Genomic DNA, 27882 nt, shown 5'->3' on the forward strand with positions numbered 1-27882 from the left:
TTTGGATATTGTGTGCAAAAAAACAAACAAACAAACAAACATTCAATAACAACTGTCCTCTATTGTGGTCACTTATCATGGTATACAATAGTTTGATTCCCCAATGTGGCAAGGGCCTTTCACTGTCTATCCATAAAAGGGGAAATAATTTGTAAAATGTAAGCCACTCTACATCTTGAGTGTATGCTTATTCATCCATTAAAGGTTACTTGAAATAAATGTGAAAGATTTATAAGATTTTCAGACCCCTGATGACAATTACTGATGTGCTGATTTGTAGTTCTTAAAGGTACTGATTTTAGAGGAAATGGTGGAAAAAATTTTTGGATCTGGAATTTTGTTGCAAATATCTGTTAAAACTCTCTCTTATCCTGTTTCAAGGGTACACGATTGCCACACCAGAACCTTTTGTAGTCTATAATGTGCACCATATTATGATTATGGTTTTAATAATAAAAAATGCTGACATAAGAACTTTGCAAAAACATCTCTGTACAAAGAAATAGATTGTGGTTATCTTCTCCAAATAGCAGGTCACACCAGTCCTCTGTAAAGGAAAGTAGCAGAAATTGTCATGGTGGTTTTGGTGGATGGAGAGAAACATTCACCTACACCACTTTATTTTACGTGTTTTGAGTTATGATTTCATTATGAACGTTTGGTCATTCAGTAATTGTGCACTATAAAAAAATAACTAGCCGGAGCACTAACTGCTGATGCTTTGTGGAATATAAATATTTTGCCTCCCTGAAGATCAAACAGTGGCTATAGATAAAACAAACCAAAAAAAGTAATGTGGATGGTTTTGGTCAGTGTTTTGGTGGATGTCCATTCCTAGCATCCACCAAAATTACCTAACACCTGGGCACCTTTTAAATATATGAAATATCTGCATAAAATTGTGCAAAATTTTTTTATAACAGTACAGTCGAACAATAAATTAATAATTACCATTTCTTGGGTAAAATTGGTTTTGACGCATTTTCCCAAACAAATAATGCGCTCAATTTTCAATCAGTAAAACATGTCATGTGGTGTCCATCATTCCATCTCAGTCCCTCTCGACCGAGGTGGTTTTGATGGATGGAATCTAAAGCAGACCGTGTAAAAACACTAATTAGAATCCAGTCTTCTCGGCTCACTGAACGCCAAATAGAAACCACGTGACAAGCACTTCTCTCTCATAGACAAATAAATAAATTAAAAGTAAATAAATTTCGCGGGCCTTGACAAAATGTGGGAAACCCACACAATAAATAAGACAAGGATAATCTGAAAATCGAACATCTAACATTAAGCATTCGACGACATAGGTATAATTTCATACTTCTGAACACTAACAACAAGGAAATCAAAACAATTTTTAATTTTAGTGACTCCCTGTATAAGAATGACTGCTTATGGAAGCTACTCTTACATGACGCAACCAATGTAAAGGCTTGTTTTGGGCGGAATAGTCATCAGTCTTCGGTGGTGTGTCCTCAAAACATGTGCTACGCCATATAAGAGAAACCTCTAAACAGAATAATCTTCAGTTGAGGCTACAAACTGGGTGGAATTAATGTATGAGAAAAATACCCAGAGAGAAGAATTTGTCTAAACAAGCTATTTTATTCCAAAAAATTTTTGAAAAAAAACTGGAACTTGAAGGGAATGGCACTTACATTGGTCTAGACTGAAATAATGAGTTCAAGCCTCAGACTGACCGACCTAAAACGCCTCCGTTTTCATCGAACATTTTCAATCTCTCTGCTATTTCATATCTATGTTTACTTCTCAATTGTACAGCAGTCTCTGAAAATATTTCCAGCAGTTGTAAATGGCAATTACCCAGTACTGGGATTTACACTCATGACGACAGCTATAGTAACAGTTTTTATTATCCACGCAAGATTGTCGTAGGCTCGTAAGGCCCTTGCTGAAATGCTGTTGGCTAGAAAAATAAAAAGAATACAATATTCAATCTGAGAATTGAAGTAAAAGAGAGAAACATTTAAGAACCGGTAAACAAATTGAAAAAAGGAAGAAAGGAAAAAAGATAGGGAAAGACCCGTTTACCCAAACATGACTGGCGATGATTAGTATACGAATAGATTAAGCCCTACTACAATGGTCAAAGACACTACTATCAGAGGGTAAAAATAATGTGTGGTCTTGCAACCACTGCTCACACCGAGACTCACACAAGGATTTCAAGATTATTTAACAGGCCTAAACAGTTCTCAAACACTTGGTTAGAACTATTTTAGTATAGTTCTTGAGGGACGGAGTCATCAGTTTGCCACACACTGTGTAGCAGCAAAAGTTAAGATAGAAAATATGGCACAGAAATATGAATAATTCATCACATTTTAAAATAGTTTGAGTATTGACTTGAAAGGCACGTTATGCCTTCAACTACACGTCCTGTATAAGCATATTCCCTCTGCATATCCAGAGGCATTGTGCATATTCACAAATGTATTTCTGCGAGGTAGTGAACGTAGAGGAATCCAATATGGCCGGTCAAAAGGTGAGATTTGCAGCTAAAGGTCCTTGCAGAGCTGAGAAATGTTGATGCGAAATTTGCTAATTATCCTTATATTTTAAAGGCTACTTGCTCTTTATGTTGTTGGCATACTTTTGATAGAACATAAAATTTTAAGTTCGAAAGAATTTTTCTTTTATAAATATTTAGGAGCAACGTTAAAAATATATCACTATTTGAAAGTGCCATATCGCACTATGGGGCTTTTTATTATTGTTACCAAGATGACATTTACTACTACCTATATCTACCTATATCTATATCTCATATCTAGCTGTGAATTCCCTCTGACTAGAGGGTAACGTTCCAGACGTCCGCTTTTGGATCTCTTAACTTATGATTGTCAAGTACATTATCAACTCAGTTGATGATGTAATTATCCCCCTAGCAACGCTTACCTGAGCTGCTGCTGGGGCTGTGGACTTGAGTCCACTGAGAAGTTGGACTTGTAGTGGTTTCTATTTCTAAAACATGAATGATAATATATCAAACAGCTTCAAATTGTGCACTTGACGTATGAATTTAGTAGAAAACTTATAGATATACAGTGGGATTATCAATTCATGGCAGAAATTGTTTAGAATAAACCATGCTGGACAGCCTTAGTTTACACAATGATTTTAAAAGTAGATTTTCGCGGTAGAAATGCTCAGATTCAAGGAACAGGAGAGACAGTGGTCCTGAATACGGATTTCCTTTACGTTAACTGTACAGAATGTACTAAATATTATATGCTTTTGAAATATATTTTGAAAGATCTGAAGCACAGAACTGCGAAAAATAACAACACAAAAGTCTCAAGCAGTTTAATATGGTGGTTACTTGAGAATGAAAAAGTCGATACCCTTAGATATCTCCTTGCTCTCTAATGGGAAACAGTAGCAGGAAAATAAGTGTACACTTTAAAGTAATCATTCAAGATGCCCCATCAATAAACCAGCACAGAGTTAAATAATTACATAATATCTAGACTATGTTTTAATCCGGAAGAGCGAATCTAGACTTGTAATGAAAGTTCTCTTGAAAATCTAGGCTTTACTATTAAAGACATGAGGAGGAGAAATGTAAACCAAACACCAGTTTTTAAACTATTAAATTTTGTTTAGGATTGCTTGATATTTCATCGTTCTCTAACGAGAAACGATAGCATATCTATTGCTTACCTGATACATTCAGATGGTGTACTTGTAAGCATTTCTCTGTTTTCGGATTATAATGTTTATCTGAGAACAAGGCCACGACTTTGTACTTTCCACTATCATTGACAGCGACATTGACGATTTTTATCATCAAGAGGGTTTGGTTCCATCCCATGAATTTTGCCTTTCCGTTCGAACAAATCTCCATCACTGGTTCAGTACATGTGCCTACCGATTCAGTTTTGTTTATGAATGCGAATAAGGACGAAAGTGCGTATGCACGATAGCCAAGAAAATATTTTCCATTCTCAAGATTCGATCTGTTGTAAAAGAGTCTTGCATCCGTTCCTGTATTGACTGTAACTATAATGGCAGAATCATTACAGACATCTCCTGCAGTTGCCATCGGAACTGCAAAATTTGAATCGGAAAGGAACTGGTTTAAAAAATAACCTTCAGAATTTTTCTTAGGGCATAATCTGATTTATTCATGTAGACTCTAGGTAACTTTTCACTTTGGTGTAAGTACTCTTCCAGCTATACGTTCACACGCATAACGGAACTCTCATTTTGGTCAAAGTAGCTATTTTGATTCTGCGAAGATCAGGAACAAAAGAATGAGGAAAACTACTACAAACAATTGCCCATCTTCATTTACAAATATATTCGATGGTGTTTTCTGGTGTTTATTCATATTGATATCTCAATAGGTTTCTTCAGTTGTGTGTCTTGTTTCCGAGAAAAGCAGGAAGACAATGGACGGCTAAGACGCATAAAAAATTATCGTTGATATATGCATAACTTTTATTGGAGATCAGTTATTTCACAGAGAAATACCTTACTTTTTTTCCTTCAAAACTCTTCTTAAAATGCTCTCCAATCCTTTTAAGTGCACTATAACGTTTTAAAAATACATGCACATGTTTGCATTTTTTCGGCAGAATGAGAAATCGGTTTGGGCAATGTCGAAGGCTGCTTTCGGTTTCCATCTCTAATTAAAAATATACATTTGGAAATGGCGAGTCTTTCATCATCTCGAAAGCTAAGTATATCGCTAATGTATGTCTTGAGCATTAACAGTCAACTTACCTTGAATCAGTATTAGAGTACAAACCAAACCGCATAAGAGAAACGCCATGTTGGCCGGCCACTTCAGAGTAATTCCGCTGTGGATCACGTATCGAGAATGGAAAGCGCACTCCGACATCCGTCAGAAGGAGGTCATCTCGGGTAGATTTCCGATTACGAAATCCGAGCTCGCCCGATGTTGTCTTCGTGATGAAGGCCCTATTTAGCATATTAGAGCCGCAAAACAGAGTAGAAACGAACACGTGCTTCGTTTTCGCTCATGACTTCGAATTAGCCTTAAGATATTTGCATTTTTTTCCGTTGCTTACCTATATTACAGACTCCACTAAATTTTTGCGATGCCTCCTTTTCACGGATGGCCGATTACAACTACAACATAGTAACACCTCCACGAAATCTGTCAAAAGGAGGATGTTACAACACCAGAGGTCATCTCGGGTAGATTTCTGATGACGAGATCCGAGCTCGCCCGATGTTTTCATGAAGGCCCTATTTCGCATTTTAGAGCCGCAAAATAGAGTAGAAAGGAACACTTACTTCGTTTTCGCTCATGACTTTGTATGAGCGTTAAGATATTTTGCATTTTTTTCCGTTGCTAACCTATGTGACAGATTCCACAAAATACATTTGACGCCTCCTTTTCACGGATGGCCGATCACAACTACAACGTAATGACATCTTCACGAAATCTGTCAAAAGGAGGATTTTAAAACACCGGAAATCTTCTGGTTTTCTGATGAAATAAATTTAACGCAGTTACGTTCAGAGTTTAAGCGATATATTGTTATTTCTAATATGGTAATTGATAAAAAAAATTGTACATTACCTCGATTGGACGGAGATTAAGTTTGAATATAATGTAGCAGGCGATATTACTTTTGTCGACAAGGATAATCCGTGACTTGTCTCACCTATTATATTTTCTCTATCTGCGTTGTGCCCTGATCATCATTGAAAATATTCTACGATAATATTTTTTACAATAATTAGATGAGGATTTTCAATTCTAAACGCAAGAGCGTACTGAGGGAAAGATCTATAAGAAACAGTTTCTCATGAATACATTTTAAAAATTCTTTTAGCTGACTTCTAAATAGATAAAAAATTACTACACATATATATTTCACTTCGACGATTATCTTAATAAACAATTAATGGGAAGTTCTGAGAATCAGTTTTTAATACTACATGTTAAATTAATGGTTAATTTTCTCTTCCTGCTTAAGGGCTCTTTCGCAGTTTGGACAACGCCAGTTTGCACTTGAATCTTCCAAAATAATTGTTGAAATGCATTTCCTGTGAAAAAACTCCTTGCAGCTACAACATTTCACACAACGAGAAGGAGACTTCGAGTCTGACTCTTCCCTCGGCATTCTACACTCGCACATTACCGAGACCTCTTGAACAAAAAGTGGCCTCCTGTCTCGACACTCGGGTACTTTAGAGAGGGGAAAGGGGTCGAATGATCCACTCTCCAGGCTCTTTAAAAGATGTTGTCTTATCAGCTTCCTGTCAAATGTCAGATTAGAAGGATTGAGGCCATGTAGTAGCGAAACCAGAAAAGCAATAGCATAAACTCCACAGTCATCGGAATTGTTCTGGTGTTGCACATTTGGTACAATGACCTTAAAACTGGTTCCTTCCTCGTATATAATTGATGCAATCTGTTTCTGCACGAGGGCTGCAATTCTTCCCGAAAACAGGCTGTCGTACAGATAAACTACAGAAGGAGTGTAGCATCCTACAGTAGATACCAACACCCAATGATGGCTGCCAGTATTCAGGATTTATGAAAATTGGCCTTTTTGAACAGAAAAATTAAAAATAGGCCACAAAGTTGTATTTTCCAATCCTCTTGCGTGAGGGAACTGTTCCCTCAGAACAGACTGAGCTGCACCTACAATATGGTCGGTGAGCCAGTCTCCAGTTGAAATGGTGCTAATGTCCTGTTCCGAGAGATGGAATTTACCGGCCTTTGAGGCGCTTCTGTGAGAGGTCTTTACAAATTCTACTTCATCATCTTTTTTATTTTGCTGGGCCAGGTTTGTGTTCGTTGTCGCGTTTACTGTAAGGATGATGCATGTGTTTGCAGTGCTGGTTGTGCTTGAGGTTGTGTTAATGGAGGAGATGGTGTTTGCGTTTGCGGTGTTGGTGATGCATGTGGTCGTGTTTGGTGTGTAAGGGGTGCTTGCCTTTACAGTTTGATTGGCGTTTGAATTTGAACCATTAGAGTTATTCACGTTCACACTGCGGTTTATGTTTACTTGAGCCTCGGCGCTTGAGTTGGCATTCTTGATGTGTGCGAGTTTCGGCTGTTTGGCAGGCTGGCGTTCTATATCGTTTAAGCTGACGTTATACCCCCTTTTCATGTTGTTTCCTCTTTCCCCTACACGTCCAGTGAAAGGATTTTTCTTCTGAGATACTGGCAGCCTTTTATAGTCTACTTTCTTTTTTTTCATCCTGCGCGAATTCTTTTTCATAGTAGACTTCAGGAGAGACCTGACCTTTCAGACAACTTTCTCTCAAACAATGAACTCACTTCTTGAAAAGTTAATTTACGTGCCATCATAGAATTGGAAATTTTGTTCAGAAAGCGAAATTATCGATTGGAATACGGCCGAACGCTGAATACGAATTGGGTGAGCAAACAGATACTTTGATATCTCGCACGGTAACAAATTTCCCGCCTTTGCTAGTTTGGACCATTCAATTGTCTGAGAGTTAATCGACTGTATCATTTATTCATGACTTGAGTTCTGAATTTATAACAAAACCTAAATGAAAACGGTCACCTGTAAGGTAAACTTAGACTGCTCGCTTCACGAAGCAACTAACTAATTGGCTGATGAAATTCTACTCTGCTTTTCTCAGAAATTGACCTTTCAAGCTAATGGTGCGTGCATGATAATTTCGAGGAGACGGAGTTGTTTACAACGTTAGATCACCCAGAGCTAATCTCTGGAAATGCTATTTATTTGATTGATAAAACTGTGCTTGTGGGTTTTCTAAACAGTTTCTACAAACTTCGATAAAATGTATTGTTATTGCTACGAAGATATTTAAGCTGAAGCATCTGTATCGCTCGATTTGGTAATAACAGGAAGTGAGTTTTTTTTACCGCGGGCTATAAGCTAAAATTTGAATTTTTGCTAGTGTGTGACAGTTATAAATAGCTGTAGTGTTCCGGCAAAACATTGTTAAAGCTGATTCAAGGTCATGACTGGTACTCGACGCTTAAAAGATCAACATCAACAGCGTGGGAACCTTTCAAATCTAATTTATGCGCCAAGACGCTATTTTTCATATACATCTGTTTAGCCTGGGTTAAGGGACTTCCAAGCGTAATAAACTAAATTGCCTTCATTCCCTTTTGTGCCTCTCGTTTGCGACAGTTACGTGCGATATATTTTAGAGCATCATAACAATACTTGACTGTCAAAATAAATATTTTGAACAGCTCTAATCTTCACTTTATAAGCATAATTTTGTCTGAGCCTAATCAAGTGCGTCTCAAACTCATCAGGCCTGGTAGTCGAGGACCCTGTGGTTTATATGATTAAGTTAACTTCTTCACGACTCCGTCTCTCCTGCTGAAGTGGGATCAGAAAGTGCATCATTGGATGCAAGTCCTTTTGTTTGTCTTCTTTGATTTAAATCTTTGCCTAGATAAGTTAGCTTAGCTATTGCTGTGGCAGTGAAAAGTTTACTTTGCTTCATGAGAAGTCAAGGAATTAGTTTGTTAATTCATTGCGACATCATTTACAGCTACGTTGAAAATCAGCTAGAATTCATAAGTAAATTAAAAGCAAAGGAATGTATCTGAAGAAGCGGAAAATGTCTCTTTGAAGTAATCAACTCTAACTAAGAAAACAAAGATTGAACTCAAAGCTTCAAAATGAAAAAAATATTAACTTACCAAGTAATAAAAGTGAGAAGTCAATCAAAATTTCTGCTTATCTATTCGATGTTGGTGTTAATTTTGAACAAGTGGCAGCGAGAAAAATCATCGTATGAAAAGAACTAATTTACAGACGTAAGTTCAGCTGGCAACTTCTCTGAGAAGTAATTTACCAGGAAAGATCGCTACAGGGAATTTTTAGAGCATTACAATAAAAGAAACTCGAATGAATTGAGAATGGCTAAAATATTAAAAAAACTTATATAAATGCTCCAAACAAACACAGAAATATCACTAAATTGTCTTGTAACAATATTAAACTATTAACTGATGCTATTATAGCAGTAACAGGGTGTTTAGACCTTCGAATTTTCATAGCATGAACCTCCCAGGACTGAAACACAAAATACCTTTCGGCGGTTACTTTTAAAATTATCTGCGACACATTTATTTCTCCTTCTATGAAACCAATAGCCAAAACCGAGTGTTATCGCAACGCATAAGATGATTCCACTTGACACCACCAATTTAAAGAAGGATTCTTCTGATATTTTTTTTGGCACTGCAACGATAGACTCTAGAACAGAAATAGAAACAACAACTGTAGTAATATGTAGTAGTTAAGAAAGCAGATAAGGTAAGAGGCAATATGGCTAAATGAGTGAGAAGGTCCGTTTGGAGGTTAATTAATGGGAATGAAAGTATTCTTACATGTTGGATAGTACTGAAATGTTTCAACTTGTGATATGCGAAATCACTTGCAGTCTGTACTCAGGCTACCGGTCCTGAAAATGGGTTGGTAGGTTTGTAGAGTGGATAATGTATATTATTAAGAAGATAAAAAGCTATTGAAGAAAAATAGTTTCATTTACAATTCTTGTGTAAATTATCAACAGGCTTGCTGGTGCAATAGTACTGTAACTTAGGATGGGTAAACCAGAAGGATACGAACATTACCTTTCGACGTATCTGGAGACCCTGTATTTGTAGCTCTTGCAGCTGTGGTGACATTTCTCTGTGGTGGAGTAGCGGTTTCTGGTGGACCTGTGTCTAATAATTTATGAGAAAATCAACTTTCATACCTGGCAGTGTTAAAACTTTGGAAATACAAGCTGTTGAGTGAAGAAGTTTAAAGGTGGTAAGAATAGTATGATGAAGAATATTTTTCCGCCCCTGTTGCGCAGCGGTGGCCTCAATTCTCGATAGATCAGGGATAGAACACAACTTTCTTGATCAATCTTCCAGTAACTAAATGAAGTGTTTGTCCATTAACGAAGGTTCGTCCATTAACGAAACTTTTGTAGAATGATAGTTTTAGTTTTATTTACGAACAAGAAATAACAATAATCTGCAATTACCGTGAAAGGAATCATACTCGCAATTCGTAGGGATCTTGGAATTACTGCTGGCGATTTCTCTTGATAACTCAGTGCGGCTCTCTTTTGGGAGATTTCAGGGACCCTTCCGATCAAGGAACTACAACTATGATCCCTACTGAACATAGCAATGCCCTTTTAACCTTATAAATCGTTGCCACTATTAAAGATATATTCATGTACCTCTTTTACGCGGACCCCGTCGTATAACCCACAAATGAACCATAATCACAGTAACCTGAAATACAATTTTTTGTTTTAACGAATATTCTCTGTGCTCTCTTGAACGATACTACTTACGTCTGGACTCAACTTGAAGCTGGACCGAGCCTGTCAACGGGGTATACTGTAGTCCATATTCCACCACTAGTCCATACGTCTTGCCATCTTCAAGTTTTACATTGTAAAGTTCAAACATTGCGATGGAGGATGTCAAGTTCCCTGCCCAACCCACAGATGACTTATATGAGGACCTTGTTGAGGCAAATCCACTCGAGTTGACAACTACCAACTTTGTTTTCAGGAACCCAGGACTCTCCGAAGTCCCAAACACCACCTCGAAGAGATCATTTTTTAGATCTCCTGAATTGTAGTGCCACCTAAATGACACAGTGTCACCAATGAAGGCTTTTATTGTCTTATCCGGAGCAGAGATCATACTTGGATAAACTTTAGCATGAATGGACACTGGAAAAGACATGATAAGGCAATAGTCATTCTTGAACGTGAATGGGGGGGAGGGTTGGAGAAGTTTGATTGTTCATGATAAAATTTACCTGATCCCCCCTTAATACTCTATAGTATTCTAATTATCTCCCCTCACTGGCAGTCAATTTTTTATAGTCCGTCCTTTAAACTCTGTTTCTTAATGTTTGCACACCTTTCACAGACAGCTCCGTGGCTGGCCATAACATACTGCATAGGTTGACTAGCACTGTGACGTACAGATAACAGACACTCCGTAAAGAAGCAACCTTTAGATGAAGGGAGTCTTGAAACTACTGTTTCACCTCTCATTAAAAAACATTACAACAAACTGTTGCTCCCAATATATCAATCATATCAAATGTTTTGCGGTAAAAGCCTGTTACAATGTTATTTTGGTATGGTGGGACATCGAACAGGTAAGAATGAGCCACAAATGTAGCGAGGATGGCTACGGATAGTGAAATTTAATTCGTAGTTAGTTTCCTTGGAATGACCCTTCTTTTTGACGCAATCGAGCTCAAAGGTCTACAGTCACGCCGTCTGTTCAGTTGTGGATCTGCCAAATCCTCAAATTTCCAAATTAATGCAGTTTCTCGATAAAAACTGCTCCGTGTATTAGCTCAGCTGCTTGCAAGAGGTTACCACGTCATTATATTGCTTCGCGATATATTTAACCTCTTAGATCATAGTTTCAGTTCCGCTTTTTCTCAGAAAGGATATTGCCAGCATGGAGCAGTTTCTGAGAAACGGGTGCATTTTACATAAAAAAAATAATCAAAACAAATGATTAATATCTCCGAGATTTCATTTTAAGGTTCCAGCTACGAACGTCTTCTTACAATTTCCACCTTTCTTTCGAGTTTTCTATGGCGCACCTCCCGAGTCAGTCATCAAACTATTTTAATATGTGATATATTATATACATCTCTGTGCTTATCAATCAATATGTGATAAATGAGCGTCTAACCCATCCTTGGAGAGGTTAACCATTTGAAATAAACTCTGGGTTTTCTTAGTCAGCTACTTTGAAGTCCGTTGTAATAACTTCGTTATTGTTACGCAGATTTCAGCCATCAAGGCTTGAAATAAAGCTTTTCGCAAGCTATTAATCTACAGTAGCGATACCTCTTCTCAACCGATGCGCTTCATTGGTTACTATCGATCAGCCATTTCGCTTTCCACAAATTCACCTCTTCCGCTCCATACCAGGATAACAAAGCGGCAAGAATACACTCAAACTACTCACTGTTATTTTGGCTATTATTATATTTAGCAGTTTAGGATCATTATTCGTTTTAAGAAGTTCAATAGTTACGAAGAAATTTGCATAACGTCGCATTTATATCCGTATCTGACTCACTGAAAGTTCCTCTACTTTGCTATCACTACATTCAAATTAACTCAGAATGATAACTAGTGTTGTTTCAACTCACCTAAGGTGCACAATAACACAAGATCAAAAACTGAAAGCAGCGATGGAGTCATCATATTTTTGCATGAAAAAATATCGTCTCCCAAGCTAGTTTGATTACCTTCACTATAATTGCGTTAAGGGCTCAAAGCAAACTTGTAAATTTACTTTCAAAGCCAGTTTAGCCTGCTGCTAAAGCTGTGAGAATATAAGTTTCTTGCTTCTTTCGCGAAAAAGTAGATGCCAAAAGGTTACGACAAGACAGGTTTCTATTGACACAATACGCGTAGTTTTGAACAACAGCCAATCATGATAACGAATACTGGCAGACCTAGATGACTAACCAATGAGTGAGCCACCAAAAAGAAAAGAAATTAATTCAAAAGCTAAACATACATAATTAGAGAGTGCGAACGCTTACATGACCCTTTTTTTCACGCAATCGTGTTCAGAGGTCTACAGTCACGCCGTCTGTTCAGTTGTAGATCTGCAAGATCCCCAAAATTTCCAAATTAACGCATTTTCGCGATACATAATGCTCCGTGTATCAGCTCAACTGCAACGAGGTTACCGTGGTCTGTCATGATATTACCTGTGATATATTTAACCTCTTAAATCACAGTTTCAGTCCTGCTTTTTCTCAGAAAGAATATTGCCAATGTGGATCAGTGTCTGACGGACGGATGCATTTTAATTAAAAAAAAAAAGATTAAAAAATCCATTTTTAAGTTCTAGCTACGAACCTTGTCAAATAACTTCCACGTTTCTTTCGATAAAAGCGTTTACGTGGAGCATTCTATGGCGCTTCTTTCAAGTCAATATTCAAACTATCTTAATATGATGTATTATTCATTTTTCGCTGTCTGAGTAGTTACGGACAAGTGACCTCGGCAAAGTAAATATAAACACATTTTTCAAATGCTAACCAAAACAATCTCACAAGACATTTGAGAGAGCAACAAAGTACTTAACAACGACCAATCTTCGAGAACAAGAGAGAACCAAACCCTAAACAAAACTTCCCGTTGAGGATTCAAAGCAAGGTGAAGGACAAACTCAAACACGACTAGCGATGACGGTTATCGTACGAGTACTAAGCCCGATTATAGCGGTCAAGGACACTACTCTCAAAGGGTAAAAATAATATTTGGTCTTGCAGCACATGACAAACCAAGGCTCACAAGACTCGCACGAGGATTTCACTGTAATCTAACAGGCCTAAACAATTCCCAAACATTTGGTTAGAACAATTTTAGTATAGTTCATTACAATTGTCTTGAAATCTTGAAGGGCGGAGTCATCAGTTTGCCACACACTGTATAGTAACAACTGTAAAGTTAAAATAGAAAATATGGGAGAGAGATATTAATAATTCATCCCATATTAAATAGTTTGAATATTTTCTGGAAAGGCGCGCCATGCCTTCAACTGTTTTGTGTGAGCATATTCCCCCTGCATATTATTCTATGAGTTTCACTTCTTAACGATCGACTTCCGCTTCGCAACTGCTTCAGAACCGACCGACAATGCCGGAAAAATGAACAGCGTTTTTAATCTTCCTAAGAAGGATTCTAGTTGAAATAACTGATCTGGCTGAAAATTTCTGATAAAAAATTTATCTGTTAGGACAATCAAGTGAAATGACGACATCTCAAGCAAGGAATTGAGATTTTTCGGAAATTGTGTCTTTAGGGTCAACGGAAAACCCATGTCAAACTGTGAGGCACAGAACAACCGCAGAAAGGATCGAAGGTGGAAATGCTTTCAGCGTCAACATAAATAAATGCTACTCTGCTTTCGATTTGTTAATGGGTAACTCAAGCTTAATCGTACACTTCTTTAAAGACTGGACGAAATGGTTCGAAAACGAGCGTACAACGAAATTTTGTTCGAAATTATGGGTGATTTCCCAGAAACATGGTGTTTGAAGCTTCCGTTGTTTCTAAGAAATGACGTGTCCGCGATATTATTAGCATTCGTCTAATGGCAGACCCCCCCCTCCCCCCTTATTGGCAATTAATTGTTAGTCAATTTTTTAAATAAATTAAGGGGGTAAGTTTCTAAGGAAACTGAGGTGCTGCGTCGGTGTGAGAGTATAACAGGATAACAATATGAAGTGCTCTGTAATTGGATCAGCTATGGCTCAAATTAAACTTTGCTTTAGCTTTAAGTTTAATCCTTTGTGGTTTCCTTTCTCTGTGTTTATTTTTCAAGTTACACGAAAGAACACAAAAATGATAAGGAATGCTTTTGAATATTAAGAGCTTGGCATAAACAAGAAACTAAAACTGTTTTCTAAACAGTGCAGAGTTAATTTGATCTTCCAATGTTATTTAATTTTAACCATTAATAGAATTTGCTTTTTAAATATATCCCCTCCATTGTTTTGGATATTGTGTGCAAAAAACAAACAAACAAACATTCAATAACAACTGTCCTCTATTGTGGTCACTTATCGTCAGTATACAATGGTTTGATTCACCAATGAGGCAAAGGCCTTTCACTGTCTATCCATAAAAAGGGAAATAATTTGTAAAATGTAAGCCACTCTACATCTTGAGTGTATGCTTATTCATCCATGTGAAATTAAAGGTTACTTGAAATAAATGTGAAAGATTTAGAAGATTTTCAGACTCCTGATAACAATTACTGATGTGCTGATTTGTAGTTCTTAAAGGTACTGATTTTAGAGGAAATAGTGGAAGAAATTTTTGGATCTGGAATTTTGTTGCAAATATCTGTTAAAAACTCTCTCTTATCCTGTTTCCAAAGTACACGATTGCTACACCAGAACCTTTTGTACTCTATATTGTGCACCATGTTATGATTATGGTTTCAATAATAAAAGGTGCTGACATAAGAACTTTGCAAAAATATCTCTGTACAAAGAAATAGATTTTGGTTATGTTCTCCAAATAGCAGGTCACACCAGTCTTCTGTAAAGGAAAGTAGCAGAAATTGCCATGGTGGTTTTGGTGGATGGAGAGAAACATTCACCTACACCACTTTATTTTACGTGTTTTGAGTTATGATTTCATTATGAACGTTTGGTCATTCAGTAATTGTGCACTATAAAAAAATAACTAGCCGGAGCACTAACTGCTATTGCTTTGTGGAATATAAATATTTTGCCTCCCTGAAGATCAAACAGTGGCTATAGATAAAATTTTAAAAAAATACTGTGAATGGTTTTGGTCAGTGTTTTGGTCCACTCCTGGCATCTACCAAAACTACCTAACACCTTGGCACATTTTAAATATACGAAATATCTGCATAAAATTGCGCAAAATTTTTTATAATAGTACAATCGAACAATAAATTAATATATACCATTTCTTGGGTAAAAAGTTTTGACGCATTTTCCCAAACAAATATCACGCTCAATTTTCATTCAGTATAATATGTCATGAGGTGTCCATCATTCCATCTCAGTCCCTCTCGACCGAGGTGGTTTTGGTGGATGGAATCTAAGACAGACCGTGTAAAAACACTAATTGGAATCCAGTCTTCTCGGCTCACTGAACGCCAAATAGAAACCACGTGACAAGCACTTCTCTCTCAACGACAAATAAATAAATAAGTAAATAAATTTCGCGGGCCTTGACAAAATGTGGGAAATCCCACACAATAAATAAGACAAGGATAATCTAAAGATCGAACACCTAACATTCAGCATTCGACGACATAGGTATAATTTCATACTTCTAAACACTCACAACAAGGAAATCAAAACAATTTTTAATTTTAGTAACTCCCTGTATAAGAATGACTTTTTATGGAAGCTACTCTTACATGGTGCAACCAATGTAAAGGCTTGTTTTGGGCGGAATAGTCATCATTCTTCGGTGGTGTGTCCTCAAAACATGTGCTACGCCACATAATAGAAACCTCTAAACAGAATAATCTTCAGTTGAGGCTACAAACTGGGTGGAATTAATGTATGAGAAAAATACCTAGAGAGAAGCATTTGTCTAAACAAGCTATTTTATTCAAAAAAAGTTCTGAAAAAACTGGAACTTGAAGGGAATGGCAATAGTCTGTACTGAAATAATGAGTTAATGCCTCAGACTGACCAACCTAAAACGCCTCCGTTTTCATCGAACATTTTCAGTTGTCTCTTCTATTTCATATCTTTGTTTACTTCTCAATGGTACAGCAGTCTCTAAAAGTATTTAGTTGTAAATGGCAATTACCCAGTACTGGGATTTACACTCATGACGACAGCTATAGTAACAGTTGTTATTATCCACGCAAGATTGTCGTAGGCTCGTAAGGCCCTTGTTGAAATGCTGTTGGCTAGAAAAAAAAAACAATATTCACTCTGAGAATTGAAGTAAAAGAGAGAAATATTTAAGTACCGGTAAACAAAATGAAAAAAGGAAGAAAGGAAAAAAGATAGGGAAAGACCCGTTTACCCAAACATGACTGGCAATGATTAGTGTACGAATAGATTAAGCCCCACCACAATGGTCAGACACTACTCTCAGAGGGTAAAAATAATGTGTGGTCTTGCAATCACTACTTACACCGAGACTCACACAAGGATTTCAAGATTATTTAACAGGCCTAAACAGTTCTCAAACACTTGGTTAGAACTAATTTAGTATAGTTCTCGAGGGACAGAGTCATCAGTTTGCCACACACTGTGTAGTAGCAAAAGTTAAAATAGAAAATATGGCACAGAAATATGAATAATTCATCACATTTTAAAATAGTGTGAGTATGCATGCATGTCCTGTGTAAGCATATTCCCTCGGCATATCCAGATTTCTGCGAGGTAGCAAACGTATCGAAATTCAATATGGCCGCTCAAAAGATGAGATTTGCAGCTAAAGGTCCTTGCAGAGCTGAGAAATGTTGATGCGGAATTTGCTAATTATCCTTATATTTTAAAGGCTACTCGCTCTTTATGTTGTTGGCATACTTTTGATAGACCATAAAATTTTAAGTTCGAAAGAATTTTTCTTTTATAAATATTTAGGAGCAACGTTAAAGACTTCTCAATATTTGAAAGTGCCATATCGCACTATTGGGCTTTTTATTATTGTTACCAAGATGACATTTACTATTACCTATTTTGCTTCTTTTTTATTGCTCCAGGAAGTGTTACGTTCACTTACAGTCGGAAAGAGATTTGAAGAATTATGAAATGGCAGCTTGCAACAATAAGAAAACCAGAAATTGAAAATCAGAAGCCGGGGGCCAGAAACTTTCGAAGAGTTATGCAAGTGCGGGACTTAGTCTAGGGTTTACATGGAGTAAAACAAGTTTTAGCATGGCTTATCGTCTGTACAGTGAAGCTCATATCTAGCTGTGAATTCCCTCTGACGAGAGGGTAACGTTTCAGACGTCCGCTTTTGGATCTCTTAACTTACGGTTGCCAAGTACATTATCAACTCCAGTTGATGATGTAATTATCCCCCTAGCAACGCTTACCTGAGCTGCTGCTGGGGCTGTGGACTTGAGTCCACTGAGAAGTTGGACTTGTAGTGGTTTCTGTTTCTAAAACATGAATGATAATAAATCAAACAGCTTCAAATTGTGCACTTGACGTATGAATTTAGTAGAAAACTTATAGATATGCAGTGGGATTGTAAATTCATGGCAGAAATTGTTTAGAATAAACCATGCTGGGCAGCCTTAGTTTACACAATGATTTTAAAAGTAGATTTTCGCGGTAGAAATGCTCAGTTTCACATAACAAGAGAGACAGGGGTCCTGAATACCGATGTCCTTTACGTTAACTGTACAGAATGTAAATATTATATGCTTTTGAAATATATTTTGAAAGATCTGAAGCACAGAACTGCGAAAAAATAACAACACCAAAGTCTCAAGCAGTTTGATATGGTGGTTACTTGAGAATGAAATAATCGATACCCTTAGATATCTCCTTGCTCTCTGATGGGAAACAGTAGCAGGAAAGTAAGTGTACACTTTAAAGTAATAATTCAAGATGCCCCATCAATAAACCAGCACAGAGTTAAATAATTACATAATATCTAGACTGCGTTTTAATCCGGGAGAGGGAATCTAGACTTGTAATGAAAGTTCCCTTGAAAATCTAGACTTAACTGTAAACCAAACACCAGTTTTTAAACTATTAAATTTTGTTTAGGATTGCTTGATATTTCATCGTTCTCTAACGAGAAACGATAGCATATCTATTGCTTACCTGATACATTCAGATGGTGTACTTGTAAGCATTTCTCTGTTTTCGGATTATAATGTTTATCTGAGAACAAGGCCACGACTTTGTACTTTCCACTATCATTGACAGCGACATTGACGATTTTTATCATCAAGAGGGTTTTGTTCCATCCCATGAATTTTGCCTTTCCGTTCGAACAAATCTCCATCACTGGTTCAGTACATGTGCCTACCGATTCAGTTTTGTTTATGAATGCGAATAAGGACGAAAGTGCGTATGCACGATAGCCAAGAAAATATTTTCCATTCTCAAGATTCGATCTGTTGTAAAAGAGTCTTGCATCCGTTCCAGTATTGACTGTAACTGTAATGGCAGAATCATTACAGACATCTCCTGCAGTTGCCATCGGAACTGCAAAATTTGAATCGGAAAGGAACTGGTTTAAAAAATAACCTTCAGAATTTTTCTTAGGGCATAATCTGATTTATTCATGCAGACCCTAGGTAACTTTTCACTTTGGTGTAAGTACTCTTCCAGCTATACGTTCACACGCATAACGGAACTCTCATTTTGGTCAAAGTATATTAGCTATTTTGATTCTGCGAAGATCAGGAACAAAGGAATGAGGAAAACTACTACAAACAATTGCCCATCTTCATCTACAAATATATTCGATGATGTTTTCTGATGTTCATTCATATTGATATCTCAATAGGTTTCTTCAGTTGTGTGTCTTGTTTCCGAGAAAAGCAGGAAGACAACGGACGGCTAAGACGCATAAAAAATTATCGTTGATATATGCATAAGTTTTATTGGAGATCAGTTACTTCACAGAGAAATACCTTACTTTTTTCCTTCAAAACTCTTCTTAAAATGCTCTCCAATCCTTTTAAGTGCACTATAACGTTTTAAAAATACATGCACATGTTTGCATTTTTTCGGCAGGATGAGAAATCAGTTGGGCAATGTCGAAGGCTGCTTTCGGTTTCCATCTCTAATTAAAAATATACATTTGGAAATGGCGAGTCTTTTTATCGTCTCGAAAACTAAGTATATCGCTAATGTATGTCTTGAGCATTAACAGTCAACTTACCTTGAATCAGTATTAGAGTAAAAACCAAACCGCATAAGAGAAACGTCATGTTGGCCGGCCACTTCAGAGTAATTCCGCCGTGGATCACGTATCGAGAATAGCTCCGCATCTTGTTGTCATGCGTTACTCATGGGCTTTTTTTAGCTATTTTCTAAATAATACGGCTTTGGTCTTTTCTGGGAAAAAGGGGGAGTGTTTCTATTAGATCGTGAAAAGCAATTACCTTGAAATTCCGGGAACGAGCTTTGTGTCCTCCATGAGTTTTCAAATGTAATTAGCGCTAGAGCATATCTTTAAAGCTCAGGGTCGATTTAGAGACGAGCCGAAATGGGTGCCTGACTTTTTTACAGGATCTGTTAGCCTCTTCAATAAACATCTGAATTTAATCATGAAAGGCCTTTCCATTTCTCATTGCTTGAGTTCTGAATTTATAACAAAACCTAAATGAAAACGGTCACCTGTAAAGTAAACTTAGACTGCTCGCTTCACGAAGCAACTAACTTATTGGCTGATAAAATTATACTATGCTTTTTTGAGAAATTGACCTTTCAAGCTAATGGTGCGTGCATGATAATTTCTAGGAGACGGAGCTGTTTACGACGTTAGATCACCCAGAACTAATCTCTGGAAATACTATTTATTTGATTGATAAAACTTTGCTTGTGGGTTTTCTACGACAGTTTCTACAAACTTCGATGAAATGTATTGTTATTGCTACGAAGATATTTAAGCTGAAGCATCTATATCGCTCGATTTGATAATAACAGGAAGTGAGTTTTTTTTACCGCGGGCTATAAGCTAAAATTTGAATTTTTGCTAGTGTGTGACAATTATAAATAGCTGTAGTGTTTCGGCAAAACATTGTTAAAGCTGATTCAAGGTCATGACTGGTACTCGACGCTCAAAAGATCAACATCAGCAGCGTGGGAACTTTTCAAATCTAATTTATGCGCCAAGACGCTATTTTTCATACACATCTGTATAGCCTGGGTTAAGGGACTTCCAAGCGTATTAAACTAAATTGCCTTCATTCCCTTTTTTGCCTCTCGTTTGCGACAGTTACATACGATATATTTTAGAGCATCATAACAATACTTGACTGTCAAAATAAATGTTTTGAACAGCTCTAATCTTCACTTTATAAGCATAATTTTGTCTGAGCCTAATCAAGTGCGTCTCAAACTCATCAGGCCTGGTAGTCGAGGACCCTGTGATTTATATGAGACTCATCAGGCCTGGTAGTCGAGGACCCTGTGATTTATATGGTTAAGTAAACTTCTTCACGACTCCTTCTCTCCTGCTGAAGTGGGATCAGAAAGTGCATCATTGGATGCAAGTCCTTTTGTTTGTCTTCTTTGATTTAAATCTTTGCCTGAATAAGTTAGCTTAGCTATTGCTGTGGCAGTGAAAAGTTTACTTTGCTTCATGAGAAGTCAAGGAATTTGTTTGTTAATTCATTGCGACATCATTTACAGCTACGTTGAAAATCAGCTAGAATTCATAAGTAAATTAAAAGCAAAGGAATGTATCTGAAGAAGCGGAAAATGTCTCTTTGAAGTTATCAACTCTAACTAAGAAAACAAAGATTGAACTCAAAGCTTCAAAATGAAAAAAATATTAACTTACCAAGTAATAAAAGTGAGAAGTCAATCAAAATTTCTGCTTATCTATTCGATGTTGGTGTTAATTTTGAACAAGTGGCAGCGAGAAAAATTATCGTATGAAGAGAACTAATTTACAGACGTAAGTTCAGCTGGCAACTTCCCTGAGAAGTAATTTACCAGGAAAGATCGCTACAGGAAATTTTTAGAACATTACAATAAAAGAAACTCGAATGAATTGAGAATGGCTAAAATATTTAAAAAACTAATATATATGCTCCAAACAAACGCAGAAATATCCCTAAATTGTCTGGTAACAATATTAAACTATTAACTGATGCTATTATAGCAGTAACAGGGTGTTTAGACCTTCGAATTTTCATAGCATGAACCTCCCAGGACTGAAACACAAAATACCTTTCGGCGGTTGCTTTTGAAATTATCTGCGACACATTTATTTCTCTTTCTATGAAACCAATAGCCAAAACCGAGTGTTATCGCAACGCATAAGATGATTCCACTTGACACCACCAATTTAAAGAAGGATTCTTCTGATAATTTTTTTGGCACTGCAACGGTAGACTCTAGAACAGAAATAAAAACAACAACTGTAGTAATGTGAAGTAGTTAAGAAAGCAGATAAGGTAAGAGGCAATATGGCTAAATGAGTAAGAAGGTCCGTTTGGAGGTTAATTAATGGGAATGAAAGTATTCTTACATGTTGGATAGTACTGAAATGTTTCAACTTGTGATATGCGAAATCACTTGCAGTCTATACTCAGGCTACCGGTCCTGAAAATGGGTTGGTAGGTTTGTAGAGTGGATAATGTATATTATTAAGAAGATAAAAAGCTATTGAAGAAAAGAAGTTTCATTTACAATTCTTGTGTAAATTATCAACAGGCTTGCTGGTGCAATAGTACTGTAACTTGGGATGGGTAAACCAGAAGGATACGAACATTACCTTTCGACGTATCTGGAGACCCTGTATTTGTAGCTCTTGCAGCTGTGGTGACATTTCTCTGTGGTGGAGTAGCGGTTTCTGGTGGACCTGTGTCTAATAATTTATGAGAAATCAACTTTCATACCTGGCAGTGTTAAAACTTTGGAAATACAAGCTGTTGAGTGAAGAAGTTTAAAGGTGGTAAGAATAGTATGATGAAGAATATTTTTCCGCCCCTGTTGCGCAGCGGTGGCCTCAATTCTCGATAGATCAGGAATAGAACACAACTTTCTTGATCAATCCTCCACTAACTAAATGAAGTGTTTGTCCATTAACGAAGGTTCGTCCATTAACGAAGCTTTTGTAGAATGATAGTTTTAGTTTTATTTATGAACAAGAAATAACAATAATCTGCAATTACCGTGAAAGGAATCATACTCGCAATTCGTAGGGATCTTGGAATTACTGCTGGCGATTTCTCTTGATAACTCAGTGCGGCCTCTTTTGGGAGATTTCAGGGACCCTTCCGATCAAGGAACTACAACTATGATCCCTACTGAACATAGCAATGCCCTTTTAACCTTATAAATCGTTGCCACTATTGAAGATATATTCATGTACCTCTTTTACGCGGACCCCGTCGTATAACCCACAAATGAAACATAATCACAGTAACCTGAAATACAATTTTTTGTTTTAACGAATATTCTCTGTGCTCTCTTGAACGATACTACTTACGTCTGGACTCAACTTGAAGCTGGACCGAGCCTGTCAACGGGGCATACTGTAGTCCATATTCCACCACTAGTCCATACGTCTTGCCATCTTCAAGTTTTACATTGTAAAGCTCAAACACTGCGATGGAGGATGTCAAGTTCCCTGCCCAACCCACAGATGACTTATATGAGGACCTTGTTGAGGCAAAACCACTGGAGTTGACAACTATCAACTTTGTTTTCAGGAACCCAGGACTCTCCAAAGTCCCAAACACCACCTCGAAGAGATCATTTTTTAGATCTCCTGAATTGTAGTGCCACCTAAATGACACAGTGTCACCAATGAAGGCTTTTATTGACTTATCCGGAGCAGAGATCATACTTGGATAAACTTTAGCATGAATGGACACTGGAAAAGACATGATAAGGCAATAGTCATTCTTGAACGTGAATGGGGGGAGGGTTGGAGAAGTTTGATTGTTCACGATAAAATTTACCTGATCCCCCCTTAATACTCTATAGTATTCTAATTATCTCCCCTCACTGGCAGTCAATTTTTTATAGTCCTTCCTTTAAACTCTGTTTCTTAATGTTTGCACACCTTTCACAGACAGCTCCGTGGCTGGCCATAACATACTACATAGGTTGACTAGCACTGTGTCGTACTATAACAGACACTTCGTAAAGAAGCAACCTTTAGATGAAGGAAGTCTTGAAACTACTGTTTCACCTCTCATTAAAAAACATTTCGACAAACTGTTGCTCTCAATTTATCAATCATATCAAATGTTTTGCGGTAAAAGCCTGTTACAATGTTATTTTGGTATGGTGGGACATTGAACAGGTAAGAATGAGTCACAAATGTAGCGAGGATGGCTACGGATAGTGAAATTTAATTCGTAGTTATTTTCCTTGGCATAACCCTTCTTTTTGATGCAATCGAGCTCAAAGGTCTACAGTCACGCCGTCTGTTCAGTTGTGGATCTGCCTCGAGCTCCCTGCTCATGACTTGTCATTACATGCAAACCAAAGCGCACTTTTGTCAAAACAGCTTCTATAATGAATTTTATTAGACAGTTCGGTTAATTAGTCTGAGCAGCTCGCGTAAACGGTGCATGGTTTCTGATACTGTGCGTACTGTCTCTCACGGCTGAGAGGAGACTGTTAAGGTCTTTAGTAAACATCCCTGAGATGAAAGTCGAACCTTGAACTCCATAATATCCCGGTAACAGCCAGTTTTCTGAGCCTCAAAATATTAAGCTTGCAGTGGTTGGACTTAAGCGAATGATACGCTTCATTGGTTACTATCGATCAGCCATTTCGCTTTCCACAAATTCACCTCTTCCGCTCCATACCAGGATAACAAAGCGGTAAGAATGCACTCAAACTACCCACTGTTATTTTGGCTATTATTATATTTAGCAGTTTAGCATCATTATTCATTTTAAGAAGTTCAATAGTTATGAAGAAATTTGCATTACGTCGCATTTTATATCCGCATCTGACTCGCTGAGAGTCCCTCTACTTTGCTATCACTACATTCAAAATAACACAGAATGATAACTAGCGTTGTTTCAACTCACCTAAGGTGCACAATAACACAAGATCAAAAACTGAAAGCAGCGATGGAGTCATCATATTTTTGCATGAAAAAATATCGTCTCCCAAGCTAGTTTGATTACCTTCACTATAATCACATTAAGAGCTCAAAGCAAACTTGTAAATTTACTTTCAAAGCCAGTTTAGCCTGCTGCTAAAGCTGTGAGAATATAAGTTTCTTGCTTCTTTCGCAGAAAAATAGACGCCAAAGGGTTACGACGAGACAGGTTTCCAATGACACAATGAACTTTGTTTTGAACAACAGCCAATCATGATAACGAATACTGGCAGACCTAGGTTACTGACCAATGAGTGAGCCACAAAAGAGAAAAGAAATTAATTAAAAAGCTAAAAGAATAAAGAAACGAGAAACAATGCCGTTGATACATAATTAGAGAGTGCGAACGCTTACATGACCCTTCTTTTTGACGCAATCGTGTTCAGAGGTTTACAGTCACGCCGTCTGTTCAGTTTTAGATCTGCAAAATCCCCAAAATTTCCAAATAAACGCATTTTCGTGATACAAAATGCTCCGTGTATCAGCTCAACGGCAACGAGGTTACCGTGGTCTGTCATGATATTACCTGTGATGTAATTAACCTCTTAAATCACTGTTTCAGTCCTGTTTTTTCTCAGAAAGAATATGGCCAACGTGGATCAGTTTCTGACAGACGGATGCATTTTAATTAAAAAAAAGAATAAAAAATCCATTTTTAAGTTCTAGCTACGAACCTTGTCAAATAACTTCCACGTGGAGCATTCTATGGCGCGTCTTTCAAGTCAATATTCAAACTATCTTGATATGATATATTATTTATATTTCTAAGCCATATTTTCTATTTCCTTTCTATCTGTTTTGAATTTGGCTTTTATATTTTGTAATTTATGTTCCTATCATTTAAATATAAGTGTTAAGCCAAAGTTTCTACTCTTTTTTTCTTATGCGCTCTTATTTTTTATATCGATTTTTTTCCGCTGTCTTAGTGGTTATGGACAAGTGACCTCGGCAAAGTATATATAAACACATTTTTCGAATGCTAACCAAAACAATCTCACAAGACATTTGAAAGAACAACAAAGTACTTAACAACGACTAATCTTCGAGAACAAGAGAGAACCCAACCCTAAACAAAACTCCCCGTTGAGGATTCAAAGCAAGTTGAAGAACAAACCCAAACACGACTAGCGATGACGGTTATCGTACGAGTACTAAGCCCGATTATAGCGGTCAAGGACACTACTCTCAAAGGGTAAAAATAATATTTGGTCTTGCAGCACATGACAAACCAAGGCTCACAAGACTCGCACGAGGATTTCACTATAATCTAACAGGCCTAAACAATTCCCAAACATTTGGTTAGAACAATTTTAGTATAGTTCATTACAATTGTCTTGAAATCTTGAAGGGCGGAGTCATCAGTTTGCCACACACTGTATAGTAGCAACTGTAAAGTTAAAATAGAAAATATGGAATAGAGATATTAATAATTCATCCCATATTAAATAGTTTGAATATTTTCTGGAAAGGCGCACCATGCCTTCAACTGTTTTGTGTGAGCATATTCCCCCTGCATATTATTCTATGAGTTTCACTTCTTAACGATCGACTTCCGCTTCGCAACTGCTTCAGGACCAATGCCATAAAAATGAACTGCGTTTTTAATCTTCCTAAGAAGGATTCTAGTTGAAATAACTGATCTGGCTGAACATTTCTGATAAAAAATTTATCTGTTAGGACAATCAAGTGAAATGACGACATCTCCCGTTGGTAAAGAAACTTGAATCACTTTCTGCATAGAGCTCTTTCAGAAGTCTGTTGACCTGTCATTATTCATCACTTGGGGAGGAGGAGTTTTTTTGGGGGGAGGAACGTAAACACAAGAACCGAGGTAGCTATCAGGTTATCAAAACAAAATGTCAAATTGGGACTGACAATTACTTCTCGAGTTGCTGTGGCTTTTAGCGGGAAGGTGTGGAGTTAATGTAATGATATTTAAATTAAATTAAGTCATGTTAAAGGCATCTAGCAATGAGTTTCGTGGTCTTTTTTCATAAACTTGCCTTTAAATTTCTCATTTAATTCTGTGACTTTAGTACAAATGGCTATTACATTTGGCAAAATTTCATGATTTCAGAAAGCAAGGAATTAATATTTTTCGGAAATTGTGTCTTTAGGGTTTTTGTCTATTACGGTTTGAATCGGTTGCAATTCCCGACTCCGGGAAAATTGTTCATTTTCTAGGATTCCTGATTTTCCGACAACGCCAAGGTTCAAGCACCCCTAAGTTAATATATGTAAACAATTCAAAGAACAGTCCAATAACCAACATTTCCTAATCGGTTGCGGTGATGCGTTAGCTCCGGGTGGATATGTTGTTCACGATATAGTTTTCGTTTCTTACGCATACGAAATTAAAAGCTTTGAATACGTTCGGAGGCCATAATTTGTTTTGATGCTTTTAAAGTAATTCTAGAACGTTTCTATCGCTTATTTACGGTGTATTACCATAGAAACTTTCGACTGAAAAAAATAAATAATACCAGACGGTGTCTAGGACCGTATATGGCGACAGTCTCCATATCGTGTCTCCATATCAAACTTTGCCCATTGTTATGGTTTAATCTGGTGAACTGACACATTTCAACAGAAAAGGTGCGTTGTTGTTACTTCTTTCGCTTTCGCTAGTTCTGCCTCACAACAACTTACATATATTTTGACCATATTACCGCGGCGCAGTCTGCTTTTACTACAGTTTCCCGACATTTGCCTTCAGTTTGTATCATCCTTTGTGTCTAAGAGGGGGCATTGTAAAATAACGAGCTTCTTTAATTAAAGATATTGGACCACTCACTTCACAGTCAACTACATTGACTTTTGCGTTTTCTTCACTTTCCTCGAAACTATATTTGCCAAATGTTCGGTTATTCTAAAGCAAGGTGAGGAAGATAACATTTTCAAAAGCTGCTTCAACATCAACGACAAACCCACGTCAAACTTACCTGTGAGGCACAGAACAAGTACAGAAAGGATCGAAGGTGGAAATGATTTCATCGTCAAGATAAATAAATGCTGCTCTGCTTTCGATTTGTTAATGAGTAGCTCAAGCTTAATCGTACTCTTCTTTAAAAACTGGGCAAAATGGTTCGAAAAACGAGCATATACAACGAAACTTTGTTCGAAAATATGGGTGATTGCCCGAAAACATGGTGTTTGAAGCTTCCGTTGTTTCTAAGAAATGACGTGTCCGCGATATTATTAGCATTCGTCCAATAGCAGACCCCCCTTATTGGCAATCAATTGTAAGTCAATTTTTTAAAATAAATAAAGGGGGTAAGTTTCTAAACAAACTGAGGTGCTGCGTCGGTGGGAGAGTATAGCAAGGTAATTTAGTGTTATCAACTGAGTTGATAACGTAAATTGGCCACCGTAATGAGTTAAAAGGCTAATGTTTCGAGCGTTTTAAACCCTACACTGTAAAAATTAAGAGTTGATTTGGGCCCAAAAATGGGGCCAAAACGAGTGAGTCCAGTTCGGTACTCGCTTAGGGTCAATTCGGCCCCATTGAAATGGGGCTGTTTTTGGCACCAATTTTGGGGCTGAATCGACCCCATTGTAGGGGCCCAATTGGAC

At 37.2% G+C, this 27882-nt stretch overlaps 3 protein-coding genes across 8 annotated transcripts; all 3 read right to left on the reverse strand.

Moving 5' to 3' along the window:
- Positions 1 to 4894, reverse strand: LOC136277991 (uncharacterized). Its single transcript, XM_066161035.1, has 4 exons — positions 4756 to 4894; positions 3691 to 4077; positions 2926 to 2991; positions 1 to 1933 (listed from the first exon to the last, which is right to left on the reverse strand). The coding sequence occupies exons 1-4, from the start codon at positions 4871 to 4873 to the stop codon at positions 1827 to 1829; spliced, it is 678 nt and encodes a 225-aa protein (XP_066017132.1). The 5' UTR covers positions 4874 to 4894; the 3' UTR covers positions 1 to 1826.
- A 1579-nt stretch (positions 4895 to 6473) lies between these two features.
- LOC136277988 (uncharacterized) lies at positions 6474 to 12438 on the reverse strand. Of its 2 annotated transcripts, none has more exons than XM_066161027.1 (4): positions 10910 to 12104; positions 10330 to 10716; positions 9611 to 9703; positions 6474 to 9230 (listed from the first exon to the last, which is right to left on the reverse strand). In XM_066161027.1, exons 1-4 carry the CDS (start codon positions 10941 to 10943, stop codon positions 9010 to 9012), a joined length of 735 nt encoding a protein of 244 aa, XP_066017124.1. In that variant the 5' UTR covers positions 10944 to 12104; the 3' UTR covers positions 6474 to 9009. The 2 variants fall into 2 exon arrangements, with proteins under 2 accessions (XP_066017124.1, XP_066017123.1); XM_066161026.1 differs by lacking the exon at positions 10910 to 12104 and adding an exon at positions 12171 to 12438 and having other exon boundaries at positions 6478 to 9230.
- Positions 12439 to 15864: 3426 nt separating this feature from the next.
- On the reverse strand, positions 15865 to 27599 carry LOC136277987 (uncharacterized). Of its 5 annotated transcripts, none has more exons than XM_066161023.1 (7): positions 27252 to 27599; positions 22675 to 23061; positions 21958 to 22050; positions 19393 to 21577; positions 18324 to 18710; positions 17585 to 17650; positions 15865 to 16444 (listed from the first exon to the last, which is right to left on the reverse strand). In XM_066161023.1, exons 1-4 carry the CDS (start codon positions 27301 to 27303, stop codon positions 21357 to 21359), a joined length of 753 nt encoding a protein of 250 aa, XP_066017120.1. In that variant the 5' UTR covers positions 27304 to 27599; the 3' UTR covers positions 15865 to 16444; positions 17585 to 17650; positions 18324 to 18710; positions 19393 to 21356. The 5 variants fall into 5 exon arrangements, with proteins under 5 accessions (XP_066017120.1, XP_066017121.1, XP_066017119.1 ...); XM_066161024.1 differs by lacking the exon at positions 27252 to 27599 and adding an exon at positions 24236 to 24601 and having other exon boundaries at positions 21958 to 22044; XM_066161022.1 differs by lacking the exon at positions 27252 to 27599 and adding an exon at positions 24236 to 24587 and having other exon boundaries at positions 19616 to 21577.
- Positions 27600 to 27882: the final 283 nt, after the last annotated feature.

This window comes from Pocillopora verrucosa, chromosome 14, assembly GCF_036669915.1.
Source record: "Pocillopora verrucosa isolate sample1 chromosome 14, ASM3666991v2, whole genome shotgun sequence".
NCBI lineage: Eukaryota > Metazoa > Cnidaria > Anthozoa > Scleractinia > Pocilloporidae > Pocillopora > Pocillopora verrucosa.